The sequence below is a fragment of the Lycorma delicatula genome, chromosome 2 (genome assembly GCF_047948215.1).
Source record: "Lycorma delicatula isolate Av1 chromosome 2, ASM4794821v1, whole genome shotgun sequence".
Taxonomy (NCBI): Eukaryota; Metazoa; Arthropoda; class Insecta; order Hemiptera; family Fulgoridae; genus Lycorma; species Lycorma delicatula.
Window position 1 is genome coordinate 216,656,669 of NC_134456.1, and position 22,196 is coordinate 216,678,864.

The following is a 22,196-nucleotide window of genomic DNA, read 5'->3' on the forward strand; positions in this document are numbered from 1 at the left end:
GACCAAAGGACGATGGATCACAAGGCTTACTTCTCTGATCAGACTGTGGACAGAGTGGCAGCATGTAGAGGTGGAGTACTGTGTAACCCAGTTTTTAACGGGTCACAAGTACTTCCATGCTATCCATGCCATCCCACATCTGCCTCTATTGCTCCAGTGTACAGGACGATGCTGAGCTCCTCTTTTTCAAATGTGGTCAGTTGGCAGCAGATCAAGGGACACTAGAGGTGGGTCTCGGAGCATTAACCCCCCACAATGTTGTTGCGATGATGCTCCATGAACTGAGCAGCTAACATTTAGTTTGCTTGGCATTTCTCCCGCCACCACCCCATTCGGTAGCCCTATAGCATAAATCCAAATGTCTGTGCCACAAATGGTTACTGAGCTTCAAAACAGTTTAATGACCAGTGTCCTAACTAGCTCATAGAGCTAACATATAAGCGTGAGCGAAATAAGCGTTGTATCACTTGCATGTCCCACCGCCCACTTGTCATATATCACTAAAATGGGTAGGCGAATCCCGTCTACTACTAAAACATATATGACTATCAATAATGAAATTTATTTCATCAAAGACAGCAATTCGCTGCTATGTCTAGGCCGCTGAATGCCAGCAGGTACCTGTCCACCATTAAAATGCTTGGAGCCTTTATCTGGCTGGTAGCCAACCATATATCTCGGCTAGCTTCCAACAGCAGTATGGTAATCTTTTCCCTTAGGCAAACTACTGGTGTCGGTTGAATAAAGCAACTGCATCAAGGAACTCCTACACAGTTCAACAATGCTGCTCTCACCACTTGTGAGTGGCCAATTTTCCCCTTGACTTCTAAGTTCCAGGGTGGCCTGAGTACTAGCCCCCCCCATGACCTTGGCAGTCAAACATCATGTGTTCGTTCGACTGGACCTCCCTGCAGACGCACAGCTCATCAGCTGCCAGGTGGAACCGAAACAAATTTACATGGTTGGAGAGCAATTGGACTCCTGTTGCCCCTAAAAATGAAGGAGAGGCATACCATCCCCCCAAATCCTGTATAAACTTATACAAGAGTCTTCCCTTAGTCGTGGTGTGTCATTCTTGGTCACCGTGCGATCAGACAAGTCGCATATTACCGCCTGCAGGACTACTGGAACATTGCAGTGTTCCAACTCATAGAGGACAGAACTCCCAACACAAGGAAGGAAATGCTGCCTCTATGTAAATAAAAATTGCCAAAACATATATACAGTCGGTGCCTTCCACCTCGGCAAGAACATTTAAGATGCAATCCTTGGTACCAACCCCTTTCATGAAGCCATACTGGTCTCGGTTTAGAAGTGAGTTCACATTGATCATTTTCCAGAGCCATTCCACAAGCAGACTTTCAAGCAACTTGTCGATTACCGGCAAGAGGTTGATGGGTCAATAACGGCTGACCTCACTTGGATCCTTTCTTGATTTTAAGAGCACCCTCACCAAAGCCACCTTCTAAGAAGTCGGAAAGCAACCCCAGCTTAGGCACCTCGAGAACAACACAACACTCCTGACAAATCGGGCCAGACATTCTTGTAGCTGCTCAGAACCTGAGCAGCTAGGAGAATTTGGCCCGTCAATTTGTCAGGAGCATTCTTAGGACCAAGAAGGGTGACCTGGATAGTCATGAGCAAAGTGAAAATTAAGTAGCAGCCTTCTCAGGCTAGGATAGGACTCAGTCTAATGTGTTAAACAGTTCTGAGTTCTGCTAGAAAGGGAGATGGTTTTAGTCAGTAGTCTGCTGATGGTGGTTTGATAAGACTTGCAGTAGCAGCCAGATACTCCTTGTGTAAATGCATTTCCACCTCCCTCCCCAAAAAAAAAGAAACAAAAATGTTTATTGCCATTATCATCAACACCACCACCAATCATCATTACAATTTTATTACAATTACATCAGTGGTGATCATATGTGCCTTACTGAAATTAACATTTTCAAAAATGTCAATTGAGATGTGATATATGGTTTATTTATGGCTTGTTCTTGTTCTACTCATGAGTTCTTTGAAGAGGTTTCATAATTGTATTTATTCTTTTAATTAACTGTTCCTTTCTTCTGTTGCTAAGTAATTTTTATTTTCTAACGTCTAACTTTATATAAATTCTTGCATCAGCTTTACTTTAACATAGAACTTTACATTAATAGAGGTTCATAGGTTGTTTTTAAAAACACCAAATAATCGTAATTCATTTTTCTGTTGAAAAAACAGTTTACAGCTCATTGTTTAAGAAGATGGAATGGTGCAACAGTTCCAGTTATTCTGCAATTTTTCAACAAAGACATGTCTGATGAGATAGTTAAAAAAGCTAGAAAGTGTAGATCTAAGTTATCTCTGGTAGATAAATCCAACTCGGATAAGCCTATTTTCTTTAATGATTGTTTGACCCCTACTTTTCAGTATTGTTTGTAAAAGCTAGGAAGCTTGGGAAGAATAAAAATTATAAATATCTGTGGATGAATGGCTCAAGCATAATAAAAAAAGCATTAAAAAAGAAGATACGAGCAGGCCAATTTAGATTTAGATCTCATCACATAATCTATCCTAAATTCATAGACAATATATTTGAATTATGTCATCATATATTGTATTTAACATAATCTCACCTAATTTACTTTTAATAATAAACTAAATTAAATACTAAAGTTAAACCAAAAGTAATTAAAGTTTGTAGTCTTTCGTTGAGGTTTAACTCCAATTAAAAGTATTATTAACAGGGCTAAAAACTCTCATAACTGAAATATAAATACTTCATTAAATATTTTGTAAACTTTGGTAACTGTATTATTTAATAAAACAACAGAGTTGTACTTAAACAGTATACTAAACATTAACTAACTTTACTAAAAATTTTACACTTTATCAATTAAACATTAAAACTTAAACATTTAAAAACCTAAACACTCTCAATATTAAATTTACTATATACTGTAAATACTATATTTACAGTAATAATTTACTATAATAATAATTTACTATATACTGTTATACTATATAACTGCACTTTTTATTTATAATAATAAATCATTATATATCTCTATGGATCTAATTGACTTGGATCTTCATTTAGATAGAAATTTTATTTCATTTAATTCTCTTGAATCCAGCTTGCAGATATTAACCACTGATGGTGTCCTTAATATTTTTTGTGAAAATACCAGAAGTATTAGGAAAAACTGGGACCTACTCCTGATTTATATATAGGAAATTCTAACTCTTATCCATGTACTAATTGTGCTTGAACTCAATGTACCCAAAGATGAATTGTACTCCTATTGCTTGGCAGGCTTTCATTCAATTTCTCGTTATAGATCGGTTGATAGAGGGGAGTGGTGCTGCTATTTTCTGTAGAAATGATTACAAATTCATGAACTCCCGATTCAATTTATCAATGCAGAATTACCATGAATAAACAGTCAGATGAAAAATGAAAGCTTTTTTATTTTAATTTTTATAGGCCTCCATCTTGTATTATCTAATAGTAGTCTAAAAAAAAATAATATTATACTGATTGGTGGCAAAAAATATCTGTTATCTCTCAAACACCTATGGGGCATCAGAATGTACTAAAATCCTTTACGTTGTGGTTTTCTCTATATTATAATGAAACCAACAAGAGTGAAATTAATAAATAACAAATTAGTATCTTCTTGTTTACATCATATAAATTTAAGAATTCAGACAGATTACACTTCTTTTGTTGTAGAATCTAAGCCTGCTGATCATTATTTTATTGGCGTTTCATTAAAACTCATATATTAAATCTAATTTGATGAGTCAAGGGAATCAAGCATGTAACAGGTGGCCATTATTGGGTTTGACTAATTCTGAGAAGTTAACTCGTTTCTCAATTTTTTAAATTTTTTTTTTCTGTTTTGTAATTTAATATCTCTCTCTCTACCCCTTCCCCCTCTTTACAGTATCACTCTTTACCTTTCTCCAAAGCCTATCTTTTTCCCTAATCAGTGATTTTATTTTATTGTTGAACCAGGGTTTTGCAAGATGTCTTTGAATATTATTAATCTTAATTGTACTACTATATTGATAGATGATAGAGTTACTATATATGTATATATATATATACACAATTAAGATTAATTTTTGAACATTGTATTTTTTATCATCTTTACACTTTCTGTCTAAAATATAATACAATTACTAATATTCAATATGGCTTTGTTTCATATAAATCTACTACAGATCTTATTGATAAACTAACAAATGACAGTATTGCACTTAATGATAAAAGATTTGTAGTTGTTGTGCCTTTGAATATATCAAAAGCTTTTGATATCGTTAAGTATGATGTACTTATTGGTAAACTAACTTGGATAGGAATTGGAGGAAAATTATTACTTTTTAAAAATTATTTTACTGACAGATACATTCACGTAATCGTAGGTAATGTTATAAGTCCTATAAACAGAAATTTGGTCTGATCTAGGAAAGTATTTTAGCGCCTTTGTTTTATAATCTATATGTAAATGACGGTCCATTTTAACTTTAGAGGAAAGGTCTTACAATATGCTGACTACTACCATTGATGTATTTCAAGCAATAATACACGCCCAACAAAATTTGGATCTGCCTATAAAGTACTTTTTTAATAATTATATTGCCCTTAATACATATACACAACTGATAGTTTTCAAAGGTAGAAGATCATGTATCAATAAAAATAATTACACTAGTATACTTAATAAGTTTACATACTGTCATAATCAAAATTGTTTAAGAACAGATCGTGCCTGTTGGAGTGAAAGTTTAGTTTTGGTTGACAGTCTGAAGCACTTAGGAATTTTTTTTTGATAGCAGTATCAAATATAATGCACACATTACTCTCCTTTGTAATCTACTTACAAGTATCTCTATGTAAATTTTATAAACTATCAGATGTTTTCCAATTCAGATTAAAAGTACGCTATATTTTTCATTATTAGAAAGGTTTCTAAGATATGTAATATCTTCTTACTCAACAGCTCCTGGTTATATTAGTTGCTCTGAAATTCCTCACATACAAAATATTAAGAATTCCATTCTATGATATCTAGATTGGCTTTCTTGAGATAATGGATTTTGAGGATTGACAGAATATTGTATATTACAGAAATATTATTTTGACTTGCAATATAGAATTCATAGAGAAAGTATGTATAGAACATGAACACAAAACTTATAACCCCAAGGTTTAGTAACTCGTATGGTAAAGCATTGCTTGAATATTGTCTACCTAACTTTTTAAATGAACTCCCACAAGATATAAGACATGTACAATAACCATCTCAAACTAGGCTAAAATTGAAAATTCATTTTTTAACTGTTAGTACTCAGCTACGTTGAACAATATTAGGAAAGAATTGGACAGTTGTTGAGAATAATTATAGATTAAACTAAACTGTCTTTTTTCTTATGTTATATTTTTTGTATATTGTTGCCAAATGGCTTCAACGACTCGTGATTTATAACCTTGTGGTAGCCTTGAAAAGGGCCGTTTTTTGCGTTAGCTCTGAGAACAGCTATTGGAGTCTGGAAGCTGGTCTCCGGCGAAGTTGGGGAGTTGTGGCTTGTCCATTGAAATCAGACCGGGCTTCCCCTCAGTGGCAGTTGGGTTCCCACTACAGGTGGGAATCTATAGCAAACAAATGGATTAAGTTCTACTATATAGTTTTTAATAAAAAATATAAAATTATAAAATTAACAATTATAAAATTGCTATCAAGTTGTTTTACACTAAAAATTATTTTTTCAGTTTTCTATAACGAAGTTCTTGATTCATTGATACGAGGATACACTGAAAAACTACCTTGTGATAATCTTATCTTAGAAATAAACTCTTCAAGGTAAGTGATTCTGAAAATTATTTGTATGTTGAATTCACATTGATTCGTTAATTGAGATTGTAAATACATTTGTTAAATTGTAAAATTTGTCCACAAACTTATCTTTCTAATAAGCTAAATTTTTTCTCTCGTGAAAATATATTTTACAAAAATCTCATAAGGTTTCAGATAAGCTGTGATTTTTGGGATGGTTTTGAACTTTTTATTTTCCTTACTTGTCCCACGAGGAAACTGACATACTGCACAGGTTTACTCCTCTCATTAAAATAATGTAAAAAGTTCATATAAACATAGGTTTGAAAACACTTCATTAGCAAGTTAACAGCTAGCAAAAGACTTCACCCGGAATTCAGCTTCCTTGGTAAAATGAGGTCGTACAAAAATTTTTAGGATGTTAATTGAGTGACAAAATTAATGGTATCCTATGGTTTTTAACCTGAAAAACTGGATAAAATAGGTGCCAGAGCTGTATCTCCAGTAGTTTTCATGATAATCAAAGTAAAACTGAGAAATTTGTTGTCTGAAAACTGTTTTTTATGTTTGCAATACAATAACTTTGTTAAATAATAAATCTGTAAAATGTATTAACAAAATTTTCAAATCAAGAATATGCAGATATTGCTTTTGGTTTACAGTTTTACTAATGGAAATAGCCGGGCTGCAAAACGTGAATATCCGGTTAACTGAAAATCCGAATGCAATTAAAGAGTCAAACTTTCAAATCAGATTTTCTATAAATGTATGGTGTAGTATAATTGGGGACCAGTTATTTGGACTATTTATTTTCCAAAATCACCTTTCTGGTATTGTGTATAAAGATTTTGTACACAATAAATTGCCAGTTCTGCTAGATGATGTACCTCTTGAAAAAAGGGAGCAAATGTTATTGTGATGTGACGGTGCACTACCTCATTACTCACAAAACGTTAGGCAGCATGTAAACTTAAGTTTTCCAGGTACATGGATTGGTCAAGGTGGACCAATTAATTGGACACCTAGGTCCCTCAATTTAAATCACTTGAACTATTATTTTTGGGGTCATTTAAAAGAACTTGTTTATACAGAAAATGTAAATTCCAAAGAAGAATTATTGAACTGAATTTTAAACGCTTTTGAATATCTTAAGAATTTACCGTTATGCTTTTAGAAAAGCTTCCATTGATGTTATACATTGCACTAGATTTCACATAAACCAGGAAATCATTTTGAACAGTAACTGTAAAGTATTAAAATTAAATTAAAAAAATAACAAGATTAAATACAATAACTTTTTTAATATACTGAAAACTAAGCCTTTTCCAACATGTAAGTCATTTCATTTATTTTTTATTTTGTTTCTTCAGTAAAATTTAATTTTTTAAAACGTTTATTTGATTTTTATTGGACTTATTTACATCACTATTTTTAGAATTAAATTCTCTACATGTTTTGTTAATAAATTTACACATTTATTAGTCATTTAACAAAGTTATTGTATTGCAAACCTAAAAAAACCGATTTCCAGACAACAAAATTACAGTTTTACTTCAGATGTCATGAAACTTACTAAAGGTACAGTTCTGAAAACTATTTTATTCAATTTTTCAGGTCAAAAACCATAGGAAACCATTAATTTTGCTCTTCAGTTATGGTCATAAAAAAATCAATTTGATTTAATTTCACCGAGGAAGCTGAATTCCAGGCGAAATCTTTCACTAGATATAACTTGCTAATGAAGCATTTCCAGACCTACATTTATATGAACTTTTTTTCATTATTTTGATGAGAGTAATACATGTGTGCAGTATGTCGATTTCCTCATGGGACACATGTATATATATATATATATATATATATATATAATTGCTGCATATTCACTACTCGACCAGGATATTCAGATTTAGTTTGTCAACAGACTAAAAATTTGGTATCAATACAATTTATTACTCAAAAGATATAGAAGATGAAATAAATAATAGTAATAGTAATAACAATAATAATAATGAATATATAGAGTGATTCAAAACTATACAGCAATCTCTCTGGAGCTGATTCGATAGCTAAAAATAGGGAAAAAAATTATGTAAACATAGGCTCGAAAACGCTTTATTAGTGAGTTACAGTTAGCCAAAGATTTGTCCGGTGAAATGAATACTTCCCTAAACTCTGGGAAGGTATAGTAAGGGGGTGAATTTAGTTGTTTCTTATGGTTTTTGACCAAAAATATTTTTAAAAAATGGTTCTCAGAACTGTACCTCCATTAATTTGAAAGATATCTGATGTTAAACATAAAAATTGGGGGTAAAAAATAACACATTTTTGGGTTAACCTAAGAAATCTTTGTTTAATGGTTAATTAAGTTGTATTTTTTTTCAATAGAAATTTAGAAAATTTAATTCAGTATTTCATACTGTTAAAGAATTTTATCTACTGTTTATTTAACTCTATTTCTTTAACTATTAACTATTTCTTTAATTTTGTTAAAGCTTAATTAACTAATTTTGTCTATAGGTTGGAAATAACAGCTGATCATTTAATTTTTTACTAGATTGAATTAATTTTAATTTGTTTTCATAGGTTGGCAATATCAGGTGATCAACAATTAACTGTTTAAATAATTTTGAGGTTTTTGTATTGTATTAAGATATATGATGTTCTGTATACAACTCAGAAAACAGTTTTTACAAAATTTAGTGAGATTTTCTTTCATACATAATGGGAGACAATGCAAATCTCTATTCATTTGAAGATTATTTGGACATGATATTAATTTATCGTAAAGTATACAAGAATCGTTGGCTGCACTTCAAGAATATTGTGATACTTATCCACCTCGAAGAGCTTCTGATCGCTAAACTTTTGAAGCTGTGGAGAGATGACTTAGAGAAACTGGCAGTTTTAAACTAAAACAAGTAGATACTGGTTATCAGTGAAGTGTGAGAAACCATAATATGAACAAGCAATAATAAATGCTGTATAATTATTGCCAACTACAAGCACCAGATGGGTATCACAGAATTTAAATATTTCACAATCAAGCATATGGTGGGCACTTCATGAGGTGAGTTGTACCCAATCCATGTAACACGTGTACAAGACTTATTACCACAAGATAATAATAAATGGAAAATATGCTGCTGATGGTTAACTAGAAAATGGGTACAAAATCGCAATTTCCTTTGTCATAATGTGGTAACTGATGAATTATTCTTCACAAGAAATGGAATAGTAAATTTTCATAACACCCATATTTGAGGAGATGAAAACCAACATGAGACTTTGACAAGAGCATACATTTTTAATTAATGTATGATTTGGTGTTCTAGTTGATAATACGATTACTTTATTTTTCTTACCAAGGAGGCTTACAGGAGAAGCATACTTAAACTTTTTATAAACAGACCTGTCCATCCTCTTAGAAGATATCTCTTATGAAAACATGTTAGAGATATGGTTCATGCAAGACCTCATTTTTCTAATAATGTGAAGGGTCATTTATAAATACATATGATAGACAATGGATTAGTCAAAACAGACCAGTGAAATTATCACAACAATTTCCTGACCTCACGCCTTCAGGCTTTTTTCTATGGGGGTTGGATGAAGTCAATTGTTTATTCAAGATAGATTAATACATAAGAAAACTAAGGAATCGCATAATAGAAGCTGCAGAAATTATTAAGAATACTTCTAATGTTAAGAGACACATTAGAAAAGAATGAATTCGTCAAGTGGATCATGTATTGAACAAAAGAGGGGTTGTTTCGAGCAAATTTGAAGGTAATTAATAACACCTTTACTAATTTTTAATGTATTTTTTTTCTTTTATTTTCAAAGTTAGCTGTTTTATTAGCTATTTTCAAAGCTGTTTTCAACCTATGAAGAAAATTAGTAATTTTATTCTGTTAAAGATTTTTTTCACAGTTCAGTCTTGTTTTGTTTTTTAAAGAAGCTAAATTTCAATATCCTGTATTCAGTTTTTTCTAAAGTAATTTACATGAATATTTTCAAATTAAATTTTCTACGTTTGTAATTGAAAAAAGAAATACAACTTAATTAACCATTTAACAAAGTTTTCTTACGTTAAACTCAAAAACGTGTTATTCTTTATACCAATTTTTGTTTTATGTTAGATATCTTTAAAACTAATGAAGATACAGTTCTGAGACCCATTTTTAAAAAATATTTTCAGGTCAAAAACCATAAAAAACAACTAAATTCATCCCTTAATGTACCTTCCCAGAATTTCAGGAAGTATTCATTTCACCGGGCAAAATTTTTCGCTAACCGTAACTTGCTAACAAAGTGTTTTTGGGCCTCTTTGTACAAACCTTTTTCCTGTTTTTAGCTTTAGAATCAGCTCCTGAGAGATTGCTGTATAGTTTTGAATCACCTGTATATCATACAAAATAGTAATTCAATTAAGGACAAGATTTCTTTAAAGACAGTTAAATTTTAAAAACCAGAATACAGTCTAATTCACTTAAAATTTTGTAATGATCGTTGGAACCTGATATTGGATAAACAATAAGATAACATAAGAAAGGCCTAAAATTCATAAAATTCAATTCTCTGCAAATATTACTTCTACTGTTTTCAATATAACTACCCTACACCTTACAAATGAATTTCATACTGTCACTTTCACTATTTTCTCTTCTTCCTTTTTTTCCTGTTTAGCCTCCGGTAATTACTGTTCAGATAATACTTAAGAGGATGATATGAGTGTAAATGAAGTGTAGTCTTGTACATTCTCAGTTTGACCATTCCAGAGATGTGTGGTTAATTGAAACCAATCACCAAAGAACACTGGTATCCATGATCTAGTATTCAAATCCATGTAAAAATAACTGACTTTACTAGGACTTGAAAGCTGGAACTCTCGACTTCCAAATTAGCTGATTTGGGAAGATGCATTCACCACTAGACCAACCTGGTGGGTATCACTTTCACTACTGTTTACCAATAACACACCAAACAACTTCCTGCAGTCACTCACTGTTGAAAATGGATTACTTGTGATGTATTCTTTGTTGTAGAGTATACATATATTTTGGTTGCATGTTTGCTTGTGGTGGGGATTGGGCAATGCAAGTCAGCTGGCCTCTGTGGTGCGAGTGGTAGCGTCTTGGCCTTTCATCCGGAGGTCCCAGATTCAAATCCCGATCAAGAATGGCATTTTCACACACGCTACAAATCATTCATCTCATACTCTGAAGCAATGGTGGACACTGAGTTAAACATAGAAAAAAAATAAAAATAAGTTAGTAGGATTCAATTCAAACTGCTGAGGAGATGTATAAGTGCAGTATTCAGTTAATACATTATAAATCATACAGTACAATTACCGTGTTATTCATATGCCATTTTTATACCATAAAAATAAAGCATTATTTAATAAATTCAATTAAACTTTATTTGGGAGTATTTCATTCCCTAACACTCTTCACTTGTTGTTATCAAACACTTACTGATAATGCCATTATACAAATGTTGTTGAACACAGCCCCACAAAACTACTCTTTTTATCATGTCTATGCTGAACATGGCCTCACACAGTTACTACCAACTGTTCCTGCTGGTCCTGGCAGTATTTATATCCCCTGGGCTGCAGAACCAGTATCTGCGTCATTCCTTAACTGCTGAAGTGTAATAACTTTCATCATCTGCACCGTTGTATTTTCCCATAAATTCTTATTCCAGTCCGGTAGCCCCTTCTCATCGAACCTTTGGAGGTGCCATTGTCTGTACAACAAAGAACAGAGTGTTAAATGGATCTTTTAGCCTGAGAAATGGATCCCTTTTAGTTCCTTCTGGATTCCTTTCATTATTCTCTCATACTTTCTTCTTAATTGGAAGGAATCTGTTACCTTGGTCTGTTACACGCCCTCTCCTTAAAGCTGTTCATCCCAACAGTTCCCTGTTAAGGCAGCAGGCGATCCAGATGAGCTACGATCTTCTTTGTTCTTGAACTGCACTAATGTAGTCTACACATTGTTGATTCTGTTCAATATGATGTAAGGCCCCACCCAAGTGCTCTGAAGCTTTGGACATCTTCCAATTGTATCCTTGGACAATAGAGCCACACTCGATCTCCTTCTTGAAACCTAGATGAATTGGCCTGTAAGTCGCATCTTATTTTCATGCGGTCACTGGCCATCTTCAATAGTTATTGGGCATAATAATGTACTTCTGTTAGGTGACTAACCAATTCTGCTGTGTACTGAATTGATGGGTATTGTTTCCCAGGCATTGAACCAAAGAGCAAATAACGTGGTAACCTGAACTCTTCAACAAAATCATTGTGGTGGATGTAATGCTAATGGATTCATATACAACTGCTCTGTAAGCCATTAGAAAGAGAGGTAGTTTCTTGTCCCAATCATGCTGATTGGCTGAGATGACCTTTTTTAGATGCTTCTCTATTGTTTTGATTTAACCATACCATCTGACTGTGGATGAAGTGATGTAGTTCTTGTTTTTCGAACACCAAAAGGCTTGATAACCTCTTGCAAAAGTCAAGATTCAAAGTTTTGTCCTTGATCACTGTGTATTTCTCTTGGTATCCCAAAATGGCAGAAGTATTCATTACCAGAGCATCTGCTACCAATGAGGCTTCTTGGTTGGGTAAAGCATAGACCTCCAGCCATTTAGTAAGGTAATTCATGGCTATTCATAAATACTTATTTCTCTCTTCAGTGATGGGGAAATGTTCAGCAATATCGATGGCAACACGCTCAAATGGTGCTTCCATGTTGTACTGTTGCATGTGGGGCCTCTGCTCCACAGTCTAGGTCCCCAACTAGCCACACAGCTTGCATCATTTCTCCACTTCTTCTCGCACATAGAGCGAGTAGTAACATTGCCCCTCAACTTGAGAGGCAATGTTACTACTGTTGTCCAATGTTTGGTTGATACCTAGATGACCTTCCAATGTTCTGCCATGAATTTCTTCCAGGATCTCCATTATGTTACTGTTTGAGAGAATAAGTTGCAGAACGGCCCATTTTCCATCTGCAGACTGCCATTCCTGGTAGAGGACTCCATCCTTCACTACCAGCAACTTCCATTCTGCCCAATAACTCTTGTACACTGGACTTCAGTTGCTGATCTCTTTTTTTGGTGACTGCTCTGAACACAGTCTTGCAGAACTACTTGCACAATTACTATTAAGTGTTCCTGCTGGTCCTGGCTGTATTTATATCCCCTAGCCTGTAGAACAAGTATCTGCCTCACTACTTAACCGCTGAAGCTTAATAACTTTACATTAACCCCTTACATTTTCCCATAAATTCTTATTCCAGTCTGGTAGCCCCTTCTCATCAGACAAGAGCTGTTGGAGGTGCATTGTCTGTACTACAAAGAACAGATTGTTAAACGGGCCTGTTAGCCAGATCCCTTTTAATTCCTTCTGGTTTCCTTTCATTATTATTTTCTCATACTTTGTTTTTAATTGGAATGAATCTGTTATACTGGTCCTCTATATCAAAGACAACAGTATAAAAACCGTTTATCACCAAGAGTACAGAATTTGATAATGCTTATTATTTTTTTCTAATAGTACTTTCGAGGTTTTCCCCTCATCAGTTAAACGTTTTCTTCCAAATCACACATTAAATTCAAACCAATAAAATTATAACATAAAAATATGTAGTCGTAAATATTAAAAAATATAAAATAAAAAAATTAAACACACACAACAGCACGGTACTGAAGCTATTTAAATTATGTAAATGTGCTGCTATATAAGGCGGTTTTGATAAGAAAGTCATCAAATTCTGTCTGTACATTAATCGAATTAAACTTCTGTCTGTACTTGTATATATAATATTTTTCCAAAATATTTAATTTTTTATTTTTATTATCACATCCTTTTACAATTTCTGCTATATTTAAATTTGTATCCAAATCGGTGATTGAATGTTTACGATTATTAAATGGTCTGCAAGACAGAAGAATCCTAACTTGTTGTTTTTATAAGATCTAAAATGTTCTGCAAACCTTGCCTTTAATGATTTACTAGTTTTCCCAATATAAATTTTATTGCAATCATTGCATTTTATTTCATAGATACTACACAAATTATCATCATTATGTATTTTTAAGTGTGTTTTTATATGATTGTATGGGTCTGTAATCTATTTTGTATTTTTTATCATTGTAAACTGTAACAAAGTTTTCAAAATGTTGTTAGTATAGGAATATTTTATATAAATATTTTCATCAACACTTTTATTATTTATGGATATCAACATTGTTTCATTATTAGATTTTAATTTCTGTTTTTATAAATATTATCAATTAATGTCGTGTTACATCCATTTTTACTGCAATACATTTTATAATACCAATTTCTAAACCTAGTTTTTCTTTATTATTATGTGTATAATGTATTACTCTACTTAACATGTTTGTAAATGTATTAATTTTGTGTGCCCAAGAATGATTTAAACTTCTGTTAATAGTTATTTTGTTAGTTGCTGGTTTCCTGTATACACATTTTATAATTTTATTACTTTTACTAATTTCTATGTCAACATCTAAAAAACTTATTTTTCTGTATTTAACAGCTTCAAAGGTAAATTTTAAATTATTATAATAGGAATTAATTTTTTTAAATTACTAAATTATTCATTAACTACTTATTACTACTTATTTATTACTAAATTGTTCATTATTTATAACAGGTTCATAGACTACCAACATATCATCAACTTGTACCCATAATTGAATTTTATGAATATAGGTAATCCCGTATACTATTCTATTCTCAAACTCCTGTAAATAGATTTCTGGCATAACAGCCGATAATGGAAATCCCATGGGTTAAGTGTTATCTTGCGTGTAAAATTTGTTGTTAAACTAAAAATAATTTTGTTGACATATATTTCTGGTGATAGTTATAATATTAGCTATAAACTTCAGGTCTTCAATATTAATTTTCAATTTATTTCTTATTTTACATAGTTTGATCTGTAGGGACACTAGGGCATGTTAGTTATGTCATAACTTATCATTTTCATTTACTGTTAAACTATTTAATTTATTTACTAAATGTACCCATTTTTTATAATACACGTATTAGGCAAATTGATTTTAGATTTAACAAGGAGCGGATTTGAAATTAATTAATGGTGGTATTGGGTTATCTTTTTTATGTATCTTTGGAAGACCAGTAAGTTTGGGGGCAAATGGTCTAAATGGATACAATCTCGTGTGATACCTCGTATTATTATTATTATTAAAAATTGATTTATAATTTGTTGTTATACTTTTTGTCATATTTAGAAATTTACTAGTTGGGTCTTTTAGTTTTGTAAAATTATTTTCACTTATACATTTTTTTATTAAATTATTATATTCATCAACTAGCATAACAACCAGTTTTTGTTTTGTCTGATTTAAGTACAATACGACTTTTTTCGTATTTTATATACTTTTTAATTTTTCTTTTATTTTTTCTTTTAAATTATATACTGCTTTTTTGTTGAAAAGTGGTTTCTTGTTTATAAGTGCATTACTAATTTTATAAATGTTATTATTAATAAAATTAAATAATCTTTCTTTATCTTCTTCATTATGGCTAATTCTGTTAATATTAATTTCTGTATCAATAATAATATTTTTGATCATTTTATTTTTGTAAGAAGCATTATCAAATTCTATACTCTTGGTGGTAAATAGTTTTTATACTTTTATTTTTGATATATTAATACAGAGAGATATATGAACAAATACAATAACAAAAGAATTGTTTTTGTTAAGTTAATATAAACTAAATGATTGTATATATATATATATATATATATATATATATATATTGTTACCACATATCTGCCTAATTTAATATTGGTAGCAACGATGTGAGTGGGGCGTACAGTATATGGATGCGCTGATTCAAGCATCTCTCCCACTGCGGAGTTCTTACACCATAGCGGCGCTGCAGCCCCACTACTCTCAGGCTCCAATAAAAGAGTGTGCACGAGAGTGGATTGTCAATTCATCGTCGACCACCACCTGGAGAAGACCATGGAAAAAGACAGAAGAAGTTCCCTGGTCGGCTCAACGTGGAACGTCCCGGCAGATGCCAACATCCCCACTGGAGCAACAGGCCTGGCCGGCCCGCCGAGGGAATCGCTGAACGCAGACGCTACCTTCCCGCTCCAGCTTCAGATCGTCAGACTTCAATCGCTCTGGCCGGTAGACTCAGCAGCAGGAGCCGGCCCAGCGTGGGATCGCTCGGGGAGAACGCCTCAGCCGCGCCGGCGAAGGACGACCGACGCCCTCCCGACACTGTGGGGCTCTGGGGACCACCTCTGCCATGCTGTAGTGGGGACCCAACTGCTGCTGAAATGGAAGAGCCGCAACTCCCTGACTCCGCCAGAGACCAGCTCCTGGACCCAAGAACCTAAAATTGGCCCTTTTCAGGACCACCACAAGGTTATGAAATAAGAACTGTTGAAGCCATTCGACGACAACAGTCATTCTCAGGGCCACCATAAGGTTAGCATTTACAACAAGCTGTCGAAGCCAATCGACAAAAAAAATGGCCCTTTTCAGGGTCACCATATGGTTAGTAAGTGCCATGTGCCGTCGAAGCCATTCGGTGACAATATATATATATATATAAAATTTATATAATAATTTTGCTTGTGTATTTATACCTTCCTTTAGAGTAGGTAAAACACAACCAGTAAACATATACAAAATTGTATTAAATAAATGATTTATTGTGAAGAGCACAGTTTTATGATTTCAGTAAGCATGAAAATGTGTGTGGTACAGAGTAATGTATAGTCAAGTAATGCAATATGCTGCTTTACTTGCTGTAGACTATCAACTTTTCATCCTTGCAAGGATAAAATTAATATAAAATTCTTGTTAAAATAAATTGAAATTATGGTGGCAGTGAAAGGGTTATAACAGAGATGCTAACAAATTTAAGTACTGTTTTCATACATATTTTTAAGTTTTATTCATTCTGTTTCTGTATGTTAACAAACAAGTTTAATAATTATATATGTTTGTGCTGCATTAATAATTCTTAACTATTTGAGATATATGTTATTTTTCTTTCACATTTTGAAAAAAAAACTTTCACAATATTTGAAAAGTAATGAAGTTAATAGTAATGAAAAGTAATTCTTAATTTTCATTACTTTTTATTAATGAGGTCTTTGTACTATATACTGTACATTAGCAATGACAAAGCATGAGTTTATGAGTATGTGTAAAGATCTACCATATAATTATGGGTATTTGGATTTGAGTTTAATAGTGTTATAATATTCAATATATTTTATAAATTCAGGTTATTCCTAACTGTGTATTTTTCTGAATGAGTCTTTTTAAAAATGTAGTTTTATTTGTAAAATTAATGTTAATATTTTATTTTTTGTTGTGAAAATGTTGCTATTCATTTTATTGTAAAATTACTAATCTTTGTTTTACAGATATGCTTATAATGTGACATTAAAGGAACTGAACTGTCTTGTAGTAAAAGCCATATTAAATTTACCAAATGATAAGACCACTCCTGCTTTATACTGGGATGAACTTAAAAAGAGAATCATTTATTTTGATCCAGTTTTAAAAAAATACATTCGTAGTACAGATTCTCAAAAGGATTGTTTATTAGCCATTGAGGTGAATCTTAATTTTTTATTAGTTACTGATATTAATGAATTCATTTCATTTATGTCCATTATTGAGACTATTATTTTTTCTTTGCTAATTTTTAAATATTGAGTATAATTTAAAAATTTGTAAGTATTAATTACTGGTCAATCGGTATGCTTAATGACCACAGTATATTGCAGCTTATGTGATCTATGGGAAAATAATGTTTATTTGAAGGGTAATCTTAGAGTTTATTTAATATTTTGTAGATTGTTATTAAAATTTTTTACTTTTCCATTATAACAGCACTACTACAAATTTTGTGTATTTTAAATGAATTTGAGCGTGATATTGTTAAATGATCTAAATACCTAAATCATTTAGTAAATACCTAAAGATCATTTAGGTATTTACATCCTATTATTTTATGTTAAAGTTTACTGGTTTTCAATCTGAAAAAATTGAAAATTATGAAAATTTCTGTAACTTATGGCACTGTTATAATGGAAACAAGTTTTTCCATTGTAGTGGCGCTGGCTGTTTAATGATATGAGCATATAATACTCATGACTTGTGTTCGTTACGTGTGGTTGTTTTGAGGAGAATTGAGAGGAAGAATCGCCCATAATATTGAACTCTTGGGACGCATATATAACAAATGAAATAGAGAAAACCAGATTTACACGCTTCAAAGTGAATCACAGTTACAATTTTATGAAGGTTTGCTTAGTGGTACAAACCTCCACAAAATTGCAATAAAAGAACCTTTAGACATTATATGAAATTACTTTGCTGAATTCTTGTGGCAATGTCAAATTGATTTTTTCTGTGAATTACTGACAGCAATAAAAGATGTTTGACTACTGGAAGTGAATATTTCTGACAGCTTAATATAGATAGTGAAATATTCCTATATTACAATTTTCTTTATTAATGAAAATAGAAATGTGTCTGTGTAAAAATAGTTTTTAAATCCACTAACTTAACCCTCCTTCTGTTTATTATTCACAAACTTTGAAAAAGTTAGGTCAGGTGTTATAACCCACCGGGTTGGTCTAGTGGTTAACGCGTCTTTCCAAATCAGCTGATTTGGAAGTCAAGAGTTACAGCGTTCAAGTCCTAGTTTTATACGGATTTGAATACTAGATTGTGGATACCGGTGTTCTTTAGTGGTTGGGTTTCAATTAACCACACATCTCAGGAATGGTCGAACTGAGAATGTACAAGACTACACTTCATTTACACTCATACATATCATCCTCTGAAGAATTATCTAAACGGTAGTATCGGAGACTAAAACAAGAAAAAAAGAAGGTCAGGTGTTATAGTTGTGAAATCTGACAAAAGAAAATTGAATGATTCATGAGTTGGCACTGTTGAAATGGAAACTAGCAGGCTGGTATTTCCATTATGATATATCTTAATAATTTCTTAGATTTTTAATGTTTGTAGAAAGAAAACTGACAAATTTCAGTGTAAAATGTTGAGGAACATCTATTTCAGATTGACAAATAATGTCTATTATTAATACCGCCAAAATTCAAAGTGGTACAATTATGATGGAAAAGTACTTGAAATTGTTTATGTTGAATTGTTAAAACTAATTACTTTATTTTGAATTTTATATTTACATTAAACCATTAACAATTTGAGAACAACAGTGAAGTGGATTTTATAATTTGCTACTTAACAAATGAAAAAATGAGAAAAAACTGAAATAGCGTGACTAATAATGAATGGAAACTGCTAGCTAAGTTGTTAACTAAAAGTCTCATATTGGTTACGATTTTTATCTGTAGATTTTTCAAAACACAGTTTTTTTTTATTAAAAAAAGGATTAAAAAATGACAAAGCTAGCCCTCGGAATGGCAGGTTTTGTCTCATCATTATAATATAGTTAAGCAGTTTAAGTAATAAAACGTCTTTCAGATGTATTTATATTGTTGATGTAATCACATAACTTTATCACACATTATGATTTTTAATTAAATGTGTTTAGTATCGGTTTTTTTTTTCAAAGCCAGTAATATTATTGAGACTAGTTAAAAGATATGTGGTTCTAATTTTTAATTTTTATTTTACTTTTATTATTATCTTGGTTATTATTTCAAATTATGCCCTATGTCTAATGAGATTTATGCTCGAGTTCATAATAATAAGGTAATTTTCAGTAACAATTTCAATGAAAAAGGAATTATCATCATTGGAACTATAAAGGGCTTTATGATGAAATAAAAGTACCCAATTTATATTTATTTATTCTTCAACAATATTCTTTCAACTGAACATATTTTTCTCATTATTATTTTTCAAGGTGTACAAAGTTGTTATTTACAATGTTCAACATTTCATTTTTCCAATTGTTTTTTCCCTCAAGGCATTTTTTGAGTTTTAAATACATCTATAAATAAAACTAAAAGAAATGTTAGGAGGCATCATCAGCAGATTTATTATAGTAGCTAGAAGAGGCTAAATTTTGTGAGTAGGCTGAATATTGCATTTCAGACCCTAGCATTCTTAGCCTAGAGAAACCTAATTGGATCAGATTCACACCTACAGAATCAGTAATGGCGAAGGAATTAAGAATAAAAAAGAAGTGTGGGTGGTAAAAAAATATAATCAGGGTAGATTGGGGTAGTTTATTGTCTTGCTCAAGACCAATAGCTTAATTTTAGGTAAATATGTAAAGAAAAACATGTTGCAACTTGTAAGATGCGATAGATTTGTAATTCAGAGTACTCTAAGCTTGGTTTGATTATGAAAGCAATATTTTTGCAAATTATCCATCAAATACAGAAATAATAACCCAAATTTAATTTTATATTGTATTTTTAATGCAATTTTGTTTTAATGTTAATTATTTTTTAAATGCCATATAATGTGTGCGATTCTGTGGATATGATAAATAAAATAAATAATTTTAGGATGTTGCAGAATCGCTTACAAGACTGCAGGAAGTTCTTATACAGTTGATACATTTCCTTTATAATCAGGATATTCTATATGCTGATTCCATTGATTGGTGGTATGAAAATCCTTCAGGATCAATTGATGTTAATATTGCTGAGGAATTGCGTGCTAAGGTAGGAAATCTTTACTGTATTGATTACATATTTTGATAAAAATATACATTAAAATTTTTGCTCTTTACTTCAAAATCTAGAATTCATAATAACAACAATGTCCTTGATAGCGTGCTTTTTTTATTGTCTATTAATAATCTGAATAAAAATCATAAACCAATAATTACCTTCTTCCAAGATAAATTAACTTTATTTATATCTGACGATAATTATTTAAAAGGTCATGAAAATTCTATGTTAGTAGTTCCAAAAATTATTCACTGTATGTATTGTAACCGTCCAACTTTAAATATGGATAAAACTATTCCATTGTACTTCTCAGGTAGATGTAAAATTGCTAATTGTACAAGTAGAATTTCTGTTTATGATAACAGTATTGGTGTAGGCTATAGTGTAAGTTTTTGCACTAGTTTAATTTAGTTTTATTAGATGAAAAAATCACTTGTAATTATCAGATTAGTTTTGTTTACAATAGAATGAAACTGTTGTTTTGCTCTGAAATGTCGTAATAAAAAATGTTAAGCCTGTCATAGTATTAAGTATTTATCATGCCAACATGTATTCCTGTCTGAAGTATTTAATTTCTGTGCTTCCTCAAAAACTTCAAGTGAGTTTTCAAGATACAAAAATGGGCTGTTAGATCATTGTTTGGAGTCGATAAATATGTATCATCTGGACTGGTTTTATCAAATTAAATATATTAGCATATCCAAGTGTTTATATTTATGAATGTGCAATCTTTGCTAAAAATAATAGTCACTTATTCTTAAAAAAATAACATATCACCCCTACCAAAACAGACTAAAGAACTGTTTTTTTATAAGTAAACAGAGTGCTTTCGGTTTACAAGAAAATAGTCTTGTTATGCTTCTGTAGTAATTTTTAATAAATTGCCAAAAAATTTAATGGATTGTGCACTAATTTATTTTAAATAAAATAATTTTTTTTTTTTTTTAAATAACATTACAATCAAAGAATTTATAAAAATATTAATTACAAAATAAAAAACACCTGAATTTTTTACACCACTATTCAACATGTACATAAGTTTATTCTCAAATAATTTCATTAATACTATCTGAATTGTGATCCCATTTTTTTAGTTATTTTATATGTTTAGTTTCTTTCAGTAATCTACTTTTCAATAATTTCATACGTTTATATTTTAAATAATTAAATGGACTTTAACCTCATGTATTTTGTATCTTAGTATTTATTGCTTATTTTGAAATGTTCACCTGATCAAATTTTTTTCTACAGTTTCCCTTGATCCATCCAGGCAGTTGATGTTAACAATTTCTCCTTTTATTCATAGAGTAGGTTCCTTATGTCATTTGTGTAATGCGTTATTATGCATTGATCAGATGCAGGGGTGAAAATTTCCAGGCCTGGATAAGAAACCAACATTTTTCTGGTACATTTTGATTTATTTTTCAACATAGTCACTATTAAGGTCTATACACAGCTCAGTGTTCCACAAGAGTGCTTATGCCAGTTTGGTATGTCAATTTATCCAACTACTTTAAAATAACTAACTACAGTGACAATAACTTCATTGTTGGTTGAAAATCTCTTCTCTCCAAGCCATTTTTTTAGACTGAGATAAGTAATAGTCACTGGTATCCAAATCAGTCTCCAACTGTCACAGATTGACGTAAACCTTTCT

At 31.5% G+C, this 22,196-nt stretch overlaps 1 protein-coding gene across 1 annotated transcript in view; it reads left to right on the plus strand.

The window, feature by feature from the left end:
* eIF2Bepsilon (eukaryotic translation initiation factor 2B subunit epsilon) overlaps positions 1–22,196 on the plus strand; it is an 80,275-nt gene that overhangs the window by 46,308 nt on the left and 11,771 nt on the right. Inside the window, exons 10-12 of the mRNA XM_075357192.1 lie at positions 5,759–5,849; positions 17,282–17,474; positions 20,372–20,530. Coding sequence (XP_075213307.1) covers positions 5,759–5,849; positions 17,282–17,474; positions 20,372–20,530 — 443 coding nt within the window. The remainder of the gene's footprint in view (positions 1–5,758; positions 5,850–17,281; positions 17,475–20,371; positions 20,531–22,196) is intronic.